The sequence below is a fragment of the Mya arenaria genome, chromosome 15 (assembly GCF_026914265.1).
Source record: "Mya arenaria isolate MELC-2E11 chromosome 15, ASM2691426v1".
In the NCBI taxonomy this organism is placed as follows: domain Eukaryota; kingdom Metazoa; phylum Mollusca; class Bivalvia; order Myida; family Myidae; genus Mya; species Mya arenaria.
The window spans coordinates 17198719-17216255 of NC_069136.1; the positions used below are offsets into that span (position 1 = coordinate 17198719).

The 17537-nt window shown below is 32.8% G+C and overlaps 1 protein-coding gene across 1 annotated transcript; it reads left to right on the forward strand.

The window, feature by feature from the left end:
- Nucleotides 1-67: 67 nt before the first annotated feature.
- On the forward strand, nucleotides 68-7237 carry LOC128220671 (leucine-rich repeat-containing G-protein coupled receptor 4-like). Its single transcript, XM_052929161.1, has 2 exons — nucleotides 68-161; nucleotides 5302-7237. Exon 2 carries the CDS (start codon nucleotides 5319-5321, stop codon nucleotides 6930-6932), a length of 1614 nt encoding a protein of 537 aa, XP_052785121.1. The 5' UTR covers nucleotides 68-161; nucleotides 5302-5318; the 3' UTR covers nucleotides 6933-7237.
- The last annotated feature ends 10300 nt before the right edge of the window (nucleotides 7238-17537 follow it).

The following is a 17537-nucleotide window of genomic DNA, read 5'->3' on the forward strand; positions in this document are numbered from 1 at the left end:
GTTTTGCAGATCTTCATATAATCGGCGGCAGAATTTCGGCGTAATTGATATTTCCCATTCGCCAGCACTGGTCATGTTTCTGGAGAATATAACGGGAAGCACGCAAATAGCTGTTGCCTGGAATGGAAACAGTGCATTTGGATAGTTTATATATTCGTTTTGTAAGTATATCTACACTTATATTAGTTTATGTTTTATTCCTCTTTACCTGGTATTTTTATAGTATGTATTTTGTGTCATGAAAACTCGTAAATTACTACTTACTGAGAATTAAAATAAAATTATATTTGTTTGGATTTAGAGTGAACATATGAAACCAATACCAATAGTATTTGCATAACTAACCCAACGTTAATTGTATCCGATGCACACACTCCGGACATATACTAAATATATTTGATTTAAATAAAATATCGAAACTTAAGATAAAGACAAAAGCAAATATAACACAGATTTAAAATTAACTATATTTCTAGAAAATGCAAATATTGTTAAAGGGACAGATATTATAATGGCAACATTTTTATGAAATTTGTTCAAATTCGCAAATACGATTTAGTCCGTAAACATATTTTGCTATTTGAATATCGTCTTTCGGCGAAAAACACCATTTGCTGAGAAATTTGGGATTAATTGATAACAACTGAGCTAAAATTTACAAATTTACACAAACAATATTTTTCGACGTCAACACTAAAGTCAATAAATGAGTTCCTTTTAAGGACATCATGTTCATATTGGACGTGATCGATACTTACATAACTGTACCAATAAATCATGCAATTAGCGAACGTGAATACGACTTTTTAGTGAGATGCATAAACCTTTAAGACTTTAAAGCGAAAATATACAATGTATTATAACAAGAGACCAACAAAGCATTTTTTTTAAATATAAACACACGTCACATCTCTGATTGGCTTGTCAAAGTTAAATGACTATGCAAGTATCTTAAAAAATTAGATATTATTTTGACTTGTATAAAAAAATTGTTTTGACTTTTCCTATAAAACATTTATTTTTGATATTGATGTCATTCATGCTTTTGCATTGATTAAGATACATGTTGTATTTGCGATGATATACTGTGATAATGTTACATTATGTGAATGTGATACAATAATGCAATACACTCTGTTATGTTGAGCACCTTTTTTTTTATCGTACATCGTTATAAATGCAAACCTTTTTTAGCCGCCAATCACTATTTAAGATAATATAATTGGTATAATAAAGACTAGTGGCGATATAAAAAGCGGCGATTGGATGGCTTTCATAAATTTGTATTATTGAAATAATAATACTGAAATGTAAGTCAGGTAAAAATGCTTTCATTTTCGAACAAACAGAAAAAATGAAACTTGCAAAACGTAATGCTTGAACAACCCTAACACATAGTAAGTCGAGACAACACTCCCATTTGAGTAAGTTGGTAGTTGGTCTGTAAAGCTTTTCCAGAAAAAACACTTCAATAACATGTTTCGTTGATATATATATATTTTATGTCAAAACATTAAAGATACACTCTTACTCCCAGATTAGGTTTACCACAATTAATAATATTGTTTTTATATTCGAAAAAGGATGAATAAATGTAAAAAAACAACAATGGTTCTTATGAAGGATACCGAGTTTAATTTGAAAGAGATTTGCATGAAACACGGTATTTCTACGTCATGAGACTATAGTACACCGCAGGAAATCTTTAAGCATTCACCAATCATTTTATATTTTTGCGCATTCTGCAATTAAAAACACGGTAACAATCTCGTTATCAGTCATTAATATTTTCCATAAATTCATTATTTAGTTAAGTAGTTTAAGGTTTGTAAATCAAAATTGATGATTGTTATACATGTGTATGTATTGAATTTAAATAAGAGTGTCACTTTAAGACATTCACCTACGCAAACGTCTTTACTATGTATACACATATAGTTTCCACACCCACTTCACATATACATCTTCTACACCGAGCTTAAATGTCATCTACGTCATGCACACAAATACATCTTGTATACATTCCTATAATCTACACCGAGTACATACATATTGTATACAGCATCGCACACACTATTTCACCTCCTCACTACGCCATGTATGATCTTTGAAGGCGGCGCTTGGTCTCCGGAGATTACCGGACGTGGTGTGGTGGCTATAGTTGATGGATTGACGTCCCCATTCCCTGGCGCCTGTTAACATTTTTCATCCCTTTTATCGCTCGTTTGTCTCCCAGCCAGATGGTTCCCAGACAATGATGTATACCAGTGTTTTTATAAGAATGTTCTCTGCTCTTTTGAGTCTGCTTTGTAAGAAACTTCTTACTGTCATTTGTAAAATGTTTGTCTATCAGCTCCGCCTACCGCATTGGTATTAGACTTATTTCTTATCTTTATTGTCAAAGTGTTCGAAATCAACGCGAAGTCTTCAAAGGCATACCTATGCTATTTATTTCTATTAACATAGATGGCGCCTGACAAATACCACTATCGACGTATGTATTGGTTATACCTGCCTCAAAGATATAGGCCATGTTAGTAAAACCACCAATCGAAACACCTAGGTCACCTTCAAGCAGTTATAACCTTATATATATATTGGCGGCACCAATAATGAAGACGTGTTGTTTGTGTTTTTAAAGCTGTACTGTCACAGATATACAATTTTTACAACTTATTTTTCTTTGCCTTGGAAAGAGCAAATGTTTGGGTAAACATCGTCACACCAATAATATAAGATTGCTGACAAAAATCAGATCGTAGTTTTTTCATATGTCCGTTAGAAAATTAATGTTTTATGGCTTAAACCATTACTAACGGTTTATGAAAAATGCATAAAACATCAATTTTTGAACTTAAATATAAAAAATGCGATCTAATTTTTGTCAGCAGTCTTATTTAACTGGCATGCATGCATTTCCGCAAAAATTAGCTTGTTCTAAGACAAAAAATAAAAAAAGTTGTCAAAACGTTCAATCTGTGAGAGTGCAGCTTTAACAGTAAAGTGGACACATTTATTGGGAGGAGAAAAAGTGACATTATACCGGATCTGAAAGTTTATTTTCCAATTTCGTTTACACGCAGTGAAAGATTATAAACAGTGTTTACGTTATCTGATGTGTTTACATATTGAGTGTAATAATTATTAAATTAATCGCCGGCGGTCTCATCACATTTTCGTCAATCTAAAAACCTTTTGGCGAGGTCTACCTGAAAGCTTGCCGGAGATGGCCAAGTTGTTACGACTGTAAAACCGACTGTGTTCGGCTTTGTCTGACTAACAAGAACTCAAACATTTGCCAGTTACTATTCTGTAAACATTTATATTTGTCTGAGTAACATAGCAACTGCCGGCTTAAAAAAAACACCTTGGATATTTTGTTGTTAGTAATCTTTCGGTTAATTGAATTACTTCTTCGCTGATAGAGACTAAATGAAGGATGAGAAATGTTATAATTCATATTGATTCTAGACAGAAAGTCTACGTTCGGGAAATTAATATAACCATTTCGTGTTATAATAATGCTTTCTGGTGGTTTACAGACATCTATCAGGGAAATAAGAATGATAGTTGACTGTTGAAAGAGTGAAACTATCAAAGCAAGATATAATCACATCTAAAAGAAAACCTCAGCGTTCACAGAGGTTGAACGTTCAAACAACGTTACGTTCAAGCAACGTTACGTTCATGGCAGTGTTACATACGAATTGATACTCGTGGATAGGCCTTTTCGCATTCTATTGATAGTCATGGACAGTCCATTTTGTATTATGTTGATTGTATTGAGCAGTCCTTTTTGCAACTATTGTGTGTCGGGGAAAGGCCTTTTCGCTTTCTAGTGATATTCCTGGACGGTCCATTTTATAATATATTGATTGTATTGAGCAGTCTTTTTCGCATTTATTGATAGTACTGGACAGTTTGTTTCGCATTCTTTTCATAGTCGTGGACAGTCCATTTTGCATTATATTTATACGACTTGACAGTCCAATTGCCATTATTCGTTGATACTCCTTTTGCAATCTATAGATAGTCGTGGACAGTCCATTTTATAATATTTTGATTGTATTGAGCAGTCTTTTTCGCATTTATTGATAGTACTGGACAGTTCGTTTTGCATTCTTTTCATAGTCGTGGACAGTCCATTTTGCATTATATTTATACGACTTGACAGTACAATTGCCATTATTCGTTGACACTCCTTTTGCAATCTAAAGATAATCATGGAAAGTCTTTTTTTTTGCTTTTTGTTGATATTTTTTCATATTTGTTTAACATTATAGTGATATCCTTGGGCAGCCCTTTTGCATCGTATCATCGTTGTGAGGTATTGGGTTTGTTTGCCAGTGTGAAGTTTTGTTCTATTATGCAAAACCTTGACATTACTTCAGAAGTATGACTGTGTTATGCGTTTTTAGCTGTCAAGTAAATGCACAATTTTAAAAGAATTGTTTTGCTGATGAAAGTGACTACGATAAAATTATTCCTATTGAGCATTTTAAATCGGACGCTTTTCAATTCATATCAATTCAAGTTACAGACTTGTGGCATTTTATCAATAATGCTTAATATCAGTACTTTACCAAGCCCATTTTGGTCCCTAGATATTACACTGCTTTTAACATAGATGATCATAACTTTGATCAATCGGACTGCCAACATAATCGAGCAAAGTCTGGGAGATAAATTGGCTCATCTGAGCATTTCTGAACATAGCGAACTCCGAGAATATTTGGCTGTTTATTACGAACAACAAACATATCGTGCCAGTGGAAGATATAAGTGTGTTGCTGTATGGAGGGCGTCTTGTCTATCTTAAAAATCGCTTTAAATTAGGCTTTTTTAATATAATGCATGCAACATATGGACCGTTTTACATATATAACATATTGATATGGATATAAATATATAAATATATATATATATATATATACTTAAAAGGGCGAAGATAAAATGTGTAAATTCATCAAACGTGATGTTATCTTTAAAATATCATAAATGCACAATCACTTGCCTCGTTTAAACATACCTTTTATCGTTTTTTATTTGATGCAAAAGTTTAACAATTCAAATGAATATAGCACTGTGAACATATATGAACAAATTTGTACATCACTATACTATAATACAATGTCTTGTCACTGAAAATTCATTCCTTGACACCTTGACTAAAGTATCAATATTTAAAATTAAGTAACTTCACAATAAATAAATATGTTTATTTCACGCATATTCAATCCTGTACTTCATGTTTTATCAAGTATTTGAAAATGCTTAAAACTGTTTTTTACTTCTTTTTAGGACCTGGTGATTCAATAATGGCACATGTATTGTACTATGCAGTGATTGCACTAACAGTATCAACAGTGATGTCGTCAATGTGCCCAAAGTCAATGATGTCATGTGACTGCAGAAATGATAATAAGTGGTCAGAAACAAATGAAGATGGATTGCTATTGGTTGACTGCTTTGGTGACGTCGATAATCTACAAGATGAATTAAATGTCTATGCAAATAAATCCATTCGAAAACTTTTGATAGAAAACACAACGGCAACACATATGACTGCCGAAATTTTCAGCGATTTAAAGATTGGAATTTTGACAATCAAGAATCAAGTTACTAAAATTGAAAGCGATACATTTAAACCGATTTCAGACACACTGACAAGTTTACGACTCTTAGGCGTCAACATTTCAAAAAGTTGGAAATTAGATTTTCTTCAAGATCTTAACATAGAATCATTGTACCTAGACAGAAATGGATTATATCCAGAACATTTCCCTGATTTCGTGTTCGCAAATTTCAGTTTAAATTCTTTAAAACTATTATCATTAAGACACTGCAAAATCGTTGAAATAATGGAGGATGCTTTTCTTGGACTAGATGGATTGGAAACACTGGATCTGACACATAATAACATACCAAAAGTGGCAAAGTGGTTATTACGACTGACAAATTTGAAGAAGATTAATCTATCATACAACCACCGGCTTATTTACATCGGTGACTACGCATTTAAAACTCTCTCCAAACTTGAGGAGATTGATTTAAGCCACACGGGAATTAATGCGATCCTTGAGTTTGCCTTTGTTGGTCTTGAAAATAGCTTGCAGAGTTTACAATTACACCATGCCGAATTGCAGCATGGACATTTTAGCACCATGAAAAAATTGCGAAAACTGAAACGTCTTGATATTTCATATAATCAGATTGTTGAAATGCACAATACATCGTTTATAGGTTTTGCTTCTCTCGAAGAACTGGACATAAGTGGTCAAAGGGAGATTCATTTAAGGACAGTGGAAACTGTGAATTTTGTCGACTCAGTCTTTCGGGGATTGGAGCGGAAATTAAAAGTCCTCAAAATACGTGATCTTATGATGACTTCACTTCCCCTCGCAGCTCTGTCGTCTTTGCATTCACTGCAAGAAATCGATGCATCGGAGAATGAGTTTACTGAAATATATGAAGACTTCTTTTACGGAGTGAAAGCTAGAGTTATTCACCTAACAAATATGCAAATTAACGAAATTTCACCCGACGCGTTTATTGGATTTAAACTCGGAGCAGAGGTAAATTTTGACAACAATGAAATAAGCAATATTTCTTTTGTATTGAACACTCAGAGATGTCAGTTTCGTAAACTATCATTTATCAATAATCCTATTTCTTGTGATTGCGACGTGGTTAAAATCGCGTCAACCAATCGTGTGTCAGATTTGAGTGGCACATGTGCAGATGGATACTTCAAGAGAGAAAATTTGGCACATGTTCATGAACTTCCGTTGGCTTTTAACATTTGTGATACGACCGACTATAGAAACATAAGTAATTGCAAATACATGGTATCAAATAGCTCGCAGAAATCAATAATTGATTCTAGGCTTTATTGCGCATTGTTGCTGTTGTTATTAATCAATTTTAAATGAATGAGTTCAAATGTCATAAAGTTGTCGACTTGACAATTATCAATGCAGCAAACGTGGAAATGATGCGATGAAATGCATATAATATATTTAACAATGATACCATGAAATATTTGTTTTGTTATATGGTATGTGTGATTGATTCTGATATCGTAGAAGTTTATACATAATAATTGCTCATTGTGGTCGTATGACATTGTACATATGTATAAACATGTTTTAAAATTTATGTTTCAAATAATTGAACGTTTAAATTATTAAAAATGTCAGTCAATAGTGTTTGAAATAATTTTGTTACACATATTTCGTCCTTCCTGGTGAAAAAACAAAAGCATGGTCAATATATATGGAAATGCAGATCTACTAATTTTCAACGGTATTTGTCTTTGTTACGTTGGTTTATAACTAAAGCTGTGACATGGATAACAACAACCACGCACTCCACCTGGACACAGGAATGGTTAACTATTCACTTCAAAGGGAGCCCTTACTCCGTCAAACATTAGGTGATTCTGCAAATAGTCGAACTTTAACTTTAATTGTATTGTATACTGTTAAAACGTATTTTTTATTGAATACATGTTAACCAGTTAGTAAAGTGAGCCTTTATCTGTTTTCACGGTGGTGAAAATTGAACCAGAATAAGTAAACAAATAAAAAATAATATATTGACCTTTACCTGTAGTTTATAGTGTCAAATATTTGCAGCAAAAATTATTCGAATCAGTAAATCATTTCATGAGTTATAGTCAAGATAGAGTATATTTGAGCGATGCTACGTTGAAGATCATAACTTTGTCAAAATGAATGCTCGAATGTTATTGATAACTTAGTTCACTAATGCACAATGTAAAGAAGGAATCATACACCATTTTGAAGTAAATCACCTGCCTCTTTGTGACTTAGTTTTTTACTTTAATGATTATTACAAATTTCTGTAAAGGTAGGTAGCACACATTCAAGGTGCTTCAAAAATAGTATTTTAAAACTTATAGGGAATTTAAATCATGAAACAAAATTAATCAGAATCGGTTTCGTGCCGGCCATCGTGCCAAGTGCGCAAATAATTGTGTATGATGTAAATCGCATAGTTATTCATACAATACATCCAATATACATAAATGTTTACCAATAAATGTTCTACGTTCTGAACTAAAACGTATTTACATCTCTCTTTGCGACATCATTATACAAGGTCCCGTTTTTGTTTTGTTTGTTTTAAACAATTAACCACTTTATCACATGAGAGTCATGTGATCATTCTGAATATTGATTTGTATCCAGTGATCATCAAAAAACAAATTTGAACTTTTGCAATTAGTTCTACGCTTTTACATAAGATTATAATTTACTTTTAACATTTGTTAAGATACTAGCCACCTATTTTGAGCATGACATAACTTATATGTACTTTACTTTAAGTTTTTCATGTTTCTTTTATCTCTGGGGCGTCATATGTCTTTACTTAATACCAACTTTGGTAAAATTAAGTACTGAAGGCTGAAACCAGTCCGTCCACTGACGCTTAATAACAAAAAATGAACTAGGCTTCTCCAAGGGTCTGGAAGTAAAACAAAGCTGCTGAATTTCAGCTTGATGCTGTGTATTTTATATCTCGTGTTAGCTGTCTGAGTGCTTGTATTCAATTATTTATGTGAAGACCAGATGGCTTTTAAACAAAAGGTCTCCATTATGGACAAGTTTCCCTTTCGAGTAAATGCCCGTAGAAATGTAACAAATATTGGCACTAACATGACATCTTAGTGTGTGATCTTTCCGTACTTTACTTCAGTTTTGTGTCAAGACCGACTGTATTTAAGCAGTACATTTAATGTAAATTCTTATCATTGTTGTTCTTGTTTTATACTAACAAAGTTCAGAACATTGTTAAGTAAAAACGTTCTAACCTGCATCGTTGTTTACATTAAATTATAAGGTTACCAATTATGTGTCCTTCTGATATATCTAAAATTAAACGCACAACTGAAACAGCTTTTAACTGTGTTAGAAACACTGCTGATCTCAAACATGTCCATGGTAGATCAAAAGCAATTAAGAGTTGAAAGTTAACGACGATGACATGGTGTGTATATGTTTAGATGAACTTGCTATATTATAATTAAACAGGACCATTAATATATTTTTAATTCATCGATATATATATATATATATATATATATATATATATATATATATATATATATATATATATATATATGTTAACTTAATTATCACGAATGCAAGTAAATTGAGGTTAACCAAATAATTTGTTTCATTATTACTGAGCTCATACACTCGAAATGAATGATATGGATGTTATGAATTGTATTGATTCTTGATTGAAAATCCACATTTTTTCTTTTATAATATTTATTCTTTACGCTGTTGATAGAGGTTCATCATAGAAATTGACTATTTCAAATTAACATCATATGAATGTATACTAATATCTTGTTAATCTTCAATTACGAGCAGCAGTTTACCTTTATTACATACTTGAGAATGATAATGTTAGCTGTTGAGTGAGGTACGAGTGGATAATCGTAGACTGTCCTTGTTGCATTTTTCCATATTTTATTTCATGTTTGTTAAATACTGTTGTCGACAACATGGCCTGTCCTTGTTTTTTTCTATCATTTACACAGTAATGACGTGTGTAAGTAGTGAAGTTGAGCCCTCGAAAAAAGCAACTTATTATGCCGAAATAACTTTGCCCGATTTATAAACAGACTGGTTACATCACTGTAATGAATCTTAGGAAATATAAAAATTTGAATCATTAAAGTCCTTAGTTATCAATGTTAAAGTAAAGATGTGTTAACGCATTCGCGTTAGTGCATTTGAACCTCGAATCTATAAAGGTTAACGCATAATCAACAATATAATTCCAGTTTTTATCAAGAGCCTACATATTACTCTGCCGATTAACATTGACGCTATCAGCTTTTGTCAATCGGACTTTCGTTCAAAGTCATAGTGATTTGTTAGTTTATTTGAGATTTTAATTCAATTCAATTCAATTCAGTTCAATAGCGTATTTATTTATGAGTTGTTTGCCAATTTAAAAAATAGTTTGTAATTCGCACGAACTGACCATGTTCTTACTATCGTAAACTCATATCACCCAATTTTCATCACATCTCACTGTTATAGTTTTAATTCGTCAATATTAAGATATGTTAAATAACTGAGGAATGGTGTGTCAATAAATGTAATAGTTGTAATATATGAAAACATTTTTTTTTTAAATTCATCACACGTTGAACACATATACCCAAACTTCCCCCAAAACACATCTTTCCCTTGCCAGTGCACCGGGGATGAGCAAAAAAGTCACGTGACCACAAATGCAAACGCCAGTAGTATTTTGGCTCGATTGATCGTCAATCAAGGTAAGTTTCTTATCGATATTTTTGTTATACGCGAGAGTTCGTTCAAATGACATGACGCAAAAAAGAATGCATTGTTTTGTCTTCCGATCGGTGTATTGGTCACCTTATATGTCTGCATAGTTTCTAAGAACACTTTGATACAAATTGTGTCCATGAATGCAAACGCACGTAGGTAGTGTTAAAATGTCACATATTAAGATAAATTGCCACATTTTTTCAATTGTTTTGACTTTCAGTTGTTCAATAATTGCTTTTATTTGTTTTATGAATATTTTGTGGGATGCAATTTGTACAAACAAATGCATTTTCTGAAGTATTTAAATTTGGCAAACGCACGTTGGCATTTTCATAAGGCAAACGTACGTAGTCTACCTAAAATGACAAACGCACGTAGGCATCTTATATAATAATAATAATAATAATAATGAGTTATCGTATATGTCGAAAGCTTTTAAAACATTTTATTCTTTCTATATCCATAACTATTGCTGTAAGATTTTTGAATTTATATTTAATTATTATTATAATCATAATGCTTACGGTCATATGCATAAGGGAAAGTGAAACGCTTTATGTCGTTTTACTTAGCTAGATAAGCCATTTTTTAAGATTTTAATAAGCGTTTGTTTGCACGAGACGTATTTTTTATGAAAATGTCTTTACATGTGATATTCTTTTATCAAACAATTTGTGAAATATATTTTGCGAAGTATATGGCGCTTAATTAATGAATGACAGTGTCTGTTTCAGTGATGTCATTTGTTTGCCACGTTTGTGGGAATGCGTTGAAAACGATATGGGGGCTGAAATTGCATGAGCGCCGCCATGACGGTGTAAAAGCATTTACATGCTGTTAGAAACAGTTATACACCACGGAGAGCTTGACGCGCCATATGAAAGTGTATTATAGTATTAAAAATGCTTATATTATTCTTGTTTTATTCTATATTATTCTATAATTAAGCAATTATCTACCAGTTACAAGCTCCGGCGTTTTTATTGAAGGTTACAAAAATATTGCAATTTCAAGTATTTGAATTGCATACTTTTAAAGGCATACATGTTTTTTTACAGGTGCACCACACATGGATCCAATAAGCAGTTTCTGTGCCCGAAATGCATGCAGGAGCTCACCACACATACGTACCTGAACAGGCATTGGCAAGGAGAAGATGGCACGACACGTTATACGTGCGACATGTGTGGGATTTCAATGGAGGAGAAATAGACCTGAAGGCTCATATGGACGGCCATACTGGCGAGAAATCATACCAGTGCGCTGAATGTCGGAAATGTTATCGGCATAGATGTAGATTGTGCAAGCAAAAGTTATTAAACACACCAAATAAAACATTAAATTTTAGATAATAAGTATCTTTCATGGCCGAGAGTGCAAGGTTCATCCCAACCCGAACATAGAGTGTATTGCGGAAGCGGGGTTTACCGTGTTTCTGCAAAACACCCTGCGAGAGGGGTGTGATGAACCTATCTTACACGAGCGGCGATGATCCTGGAAAAACCTGGAAATCTTTTGTGCGTAGTGAATATAATGCGCGTATAGATTTGTATCAATTCGTGGTTGTTATGGATATGCGTGCAGTGATTCAGATTATGTTTATGTTATGATTAAATATTTATAGTTCTTTCTTGAATGGAGCGCGAAAACTTTTCTATTGCTCTATTTGAAGCGAGAAATAATCAATTTTGATTTATAAAATTGCCATGAGACAATGTTTCCATGATGCTACAGACGACAGTCGTCTACAAGGGAGGTAATTGTGTGATGACGATTGAAAAAAAATGAATTCCATACGGGTACTTGTTTTATCTTGGCCCTTGCCAATTTTTTAGGTCAACTTATCTGATGTGGAAGAAAGTAGAATCTCAGGCAGATCATAACAAAAGTATTGTTTATTAATGAATCGTTATGTTATTTGATTACTTATCTTTGATTTTATCTGATTATCTGTGATCGCTTTTATTGTCAATCATTTTATTCAATGTATAAAACTAATCTAAGATATACAGTTATAGAATAAATGAAGAACATTTCCATTATAATGTCTTTATTTCTGTAAAACAGCACTTATATATACAGTTCAAAGAGTATTTTCAGTGATATAAACATTGTTCCGGGTAGAGCATACATTGTCATTGTATCATCGCAATATCATTTTATGGTTATCATTATCACAATATCTGTCATTAACAATTATCATGACAGTATTATCACAACATGAAGAATGGTTAAAGATGTTTAAATTATGTTCAAATGAAACGTTTATCCCCATGCGATCTGTTACAAGCATCTTAGAATTGTTGCGTCTGGCCCGCACCCAGCACACACCAATGGTTCCCTTCTGTAATGCATTTCTGTTTATCAAAACAGTCCCGTACTGCACTGAACTCCGACTCTTTGTATCAAACGTGTGGTTCCTGAAATGTGACATTACAACAGCTGTTCTAAATGTTCGAGATAAACATTTTACAAGCAAGTTAGTTAAGTCTGTATACCACCGGTATGGCCGGATGAGAGTTTGTTCGAGAACTCATATTTCCCGCAACACTCCCGCATAATATCGTGTCAATGTTTGTTACGTATCATAAATTTATATAACTTTCATTATGATTGATATTTAATAATAAAGCGGATAAATATCTTCAATATCTTGAACACATTTTCAGTTTTTAAAGGCTAACGAAATATTCGTTTGCTCCTTATTATAAGACGCCTACGTGCGTTTGCCATTTTAGGAAGACTACGCACGTTTGCCAATTTTGAAATACTTCAGAAAATGCATTTTTGTACATATTGCATCGCTCAAATTATTCATAAAACAATTAAAAACAATTATTGAACAACTGAAAAACAAACATTTGAATAAAATGTGGCAATTTATCAAAATATGTGACATTAAAACACTACCTACGTGCGTTTGCATTCATGGACACAATTTGTATCGGAGTGTTCTCAGAAACTATGCAGACATGAATGGTGACCAATACATCGATCGAAAGACAAAACAATGCATTCTTTTTTGCGCTATGTCATTTGAACGAACTCTCGCGTATAACAAAATTATCGATAAGAAACCTTGATTGACGATCCAACGAGCCAAAATACTACTGGCGTTTGCATTTGTGGTCACGTGACTTTTTTTGCTCATCCCCCGTGCAGTGGTCAACACAAGTACATTTTTACTACAACTTTATCGTCTTGTTTGTTTGTCCGTCTGTTAGTTGGCGATTGGTGTGAGTGGGGAAATGTATTTTTTAAGTGTGTGTGTCCCTGTTTCGTTGAATTTGAGAAACTAATTAAAAAAATAATTTTGCAATGAATATTTTACAATACAGCTTCGTAGTTTGTACATTGGAGAGAGATAAAAAGCTGTTATTGATTTGGGGATGTCTAGGGTGAATAACTTTTATAGTCAATCTTTCCTCATGTTTTGCACTACTTCAATAAGCCAGTATTGTTACAAAAGACGTCTTGAAATTTAAACGTATTTTAAAAAACAATTGTGAAACAAGTAATTATAACAAATAATCACTCCTAGAGGATGCTGCATTGTGACGTATGTCGATCTTAAACTGGACTGCTTAACATTTCATGAGATCGTGGACTAGTTACTGAATGTGTTCGCATGCACATTTGCTCAAAAAAGAAAACATCCGTTGAGTCGTTCCAGAACTAAACTAAACTAAATATCACAGTCATATTTATGATAGAGCTTCATGGGTATTTATTATGTTTGCGGTGAACTGCATCTTTCAATCGCAAACATAATAAATATTCGTCGGCAATCGCGTGACTTTTGGCCATACATATCAATTCTAATTTTCTTAACGTCATCTGGATCGTCCAACATCCTAATTATATTCATGAGTAAGCTTATGTATGCAATGTTGTTAGATGATGGCACTACGTATGTTCTTATTATTTTCTTTACTGAGTTTAATTAAATAAAACAACAGAGATGCACAGTACTGTTTCGAACATCGATACAATATAAACACAAATAAGGGCTAGAAATTGAGAACCAATACAGGACTTCAACTAAAACACAATTATGTTTAACTTTTTGAATTTAGAAGTATGTTAAATGTGGATATTGGTGTTATATTGGCAATACTATGTTACATTAGCAATATCAACTATAAACCACTACCGAATATTACAGCCACTAAGTACTTCTACGATAGTTTCAGCACTAACACGTGTGCACTGTTCTTTTTTACCAAACCCACAATTATTACTAATTAAAATAGCATGTATTTGACATTTTTATTTAACTTCTGTTTTATTAAAAACAATCCGATTCTTTTTCCCTATTATGTACATCACTTTCAGTACAGTTTAACAATATATATGTTCAGTATATTCAGTATATTTAAACCATCAGCCTCATTGTTTTGGCTATCTTCCAACAACTCAAACATTTGCCAGTTACTCTTCTGGAAAACCATTTGTATAGGTGTGAGATGCATAGCAACTGCCGGCTTCAAATAACACCCAGTGGATCTTTTGTTCTTAGTATTTGTTCGGATTATTGAATTACTCCTGAGCTGAAAGAGTCAAAAAGAATGATGAGAATGTTCATGAATCATATTCATTTGATTCTTGATGGAAAATCCACATTTTGAGACTTCATACATTATTTTTTTTAAGTATATGATTTTGACATTTTAATGTTTCAAAATGCGAAAACAGCACATTGGTCTTTTTCACTGCATCAAAAATTAGCCAGGTAAACTCAAAAATCTAAATCAAACACCAGAAAGCACATTGCTTCAACATAATTTAAGACCGTCATGAAAAAAATCACCTCGTCACCGAAGGAAATACTTTACTTGGATCTTCAACAATCGTGATGGATGACTCTGAATGCTCGCTCGATGAAATATATTGCTAACTAACAAGCAACTATCCTCTAAATCTTTAAAATGACCTTCGTTTTAAGTTCGATATAAGATATGAACTTTAACTGTGTTGAATACGAATTAATCGACCTGAACAGTCCATTTCGCATTCGTTTGATACTCCAGGCTCCAATTTCTCGAAACTTCTTTAGTCCCTTATAGAAGGATTAAGCTAAGCTCACTATTTTTGTTTGACAATATTTAACGTAATATTTACTTATTTAAGAGTTTTCAAAGTTTATAAAGAATTTATCTTCCTGATAATAACAATAAACTTTTTTATCATTATCAAAATTCAATGTAAGAATGCATTTAGGGTGATTGAAATAAGCTATTTAAGCCTATTTAGGTTAAAAAGTTTCGAGAAACTAGAGCCAGAACAGTTTTGTATTCTACTGCCCGGCTTGTGTTCTTTTGATATTCCTGGACAGCCTTTTTTGTATTCGATTGATAGTCATGAACAGTCCTTTTTGTATTCCATAGATAGTCCGGGACAGTTCATTTTTTCCATGGAAAGTCCTGGACAGACCTCATCGAATTCCATTGATGACCGTGAAGAGTCCATATATAGTAATGATCCTGGACAGTTCATTTTGCATTCCAATGATAGTCATTATTACGCCTTAATCATTTTATAGACAGTCATGGACAGTCCAATTTGCATTATTTTTTATTATATTCTATTGATAGCCCTGGCTTTGCCTTGTCGCATTCTATATATATTCCTGGACATTTTATTTTGCATTATACTGATGTTCCTTGACAATCCTTTTTTGTGCTCTGTTGATATGCCTAGACAGCCTTTTTTGCATTCTATATTATTGTTTATATCATGGTGGTAAAATCAATTTGTTGAAGTCTTTGCTGTCCGTATACATCCTAGACATTCAGTGTAACGTTATGTTATATTTGAGTAATGCATAACCTTGTAATTGCTTAAGTAGCGTGTAAGGAGTAAGCCATTAAACTGAAACTGAAACACAAATTCAAATACCAACAAATACTCTTAAAACTGAACAAGCTCTAGATATCAATCCAATGAACCAATATTTCAAATGCATTGTTTTTCTGACAAAAGTGATTAGGACAACACAATTCCTGTCAAACATTTTAAATTGTTGATTTCAAGTTTAAATTTTGCCAACAAATAAATTTGCGATGTGAGTTATAGAATACCGGAAAGGTGGCACTGTAACGATAAATTATACTGCCAGTACAAAGCGCTCTCTTGGTCTCTAAATATTACCAAAGCGTTTAATGTAGAAGCTATTTACTATGCTAAATCGGAATGTCGACATAATCGGTCAAAGTCCATGAGACTCATCTGAACATTGCTGAATATTTGGCTGCTAATGAAAGTTTCACTGACAGTGATACAATACGATTCCTCGTGTTTGTCCGGCGATGTTAGTTGATTTAACAAGCGGATAATTGAATAAACCTAGATACTGCTGTATTGCTGAGTTGAGCGTCTTGTTCGGTTTGCGCATAAAAGCAGTTGTATATGGAATTGGATATACATCATCTTTAGTAAAACATTTTTGCAATATTCGTCAAGGAAAATGCTGTTTTTAATATCATAAGCGCAAAAATAAAATTTACTTTTATCATCATATTTCTTCCCTCACAATATATTTTTAAAACATTGCCAGCAGTTGTATTCATATTTTATCAAGCATTATTAGGTTTGTAATTCTAAAACAGTTCAAACTATTTTCCAGGTGTATGCGTTTATGATTCAAAGATAGGACATGTTTTGTTCTATACAGGGATACAGTTTCAATAGTGTCGTCATCAAGGTTCCCAAAGCCTTTTGTGTCATGTGACTGCTGGAATGATAATAATTGGTCAGAAACTAATGCAGTTGGACTTCTATTTGTTGGCTGTTATGGTGTTGTTGACAATCTACAAGATGGATTAAAGGTATATGCGAATTAATCTATCGACAAAATGTTGATAAAAACACTACTGTAACACATGTGACTGCCGAACTGTTCGATTTAAGAATGGAATTTTGAACAAGTAGCAAGCTAATAAAATTAAGAGCGATGCATTTAAACCGATTTCAGACACATTGACAATTTTAACGACGCTTAATAGTCATTATTTCAAACATTTGGAAACTTTCTTCAAAATCTTAACATAGAATCATTGTACCTAGACAAAAAAGGATTATACTCAAGACATTTCTATGATTTCGTGTTGGCAAATTTCAGTTTAAATTCTTATTCTTAAATTCATAAAGACACTGCATAATCGTTGAAATAATGGATGTTGCTTTTCTTGGACTAGATGG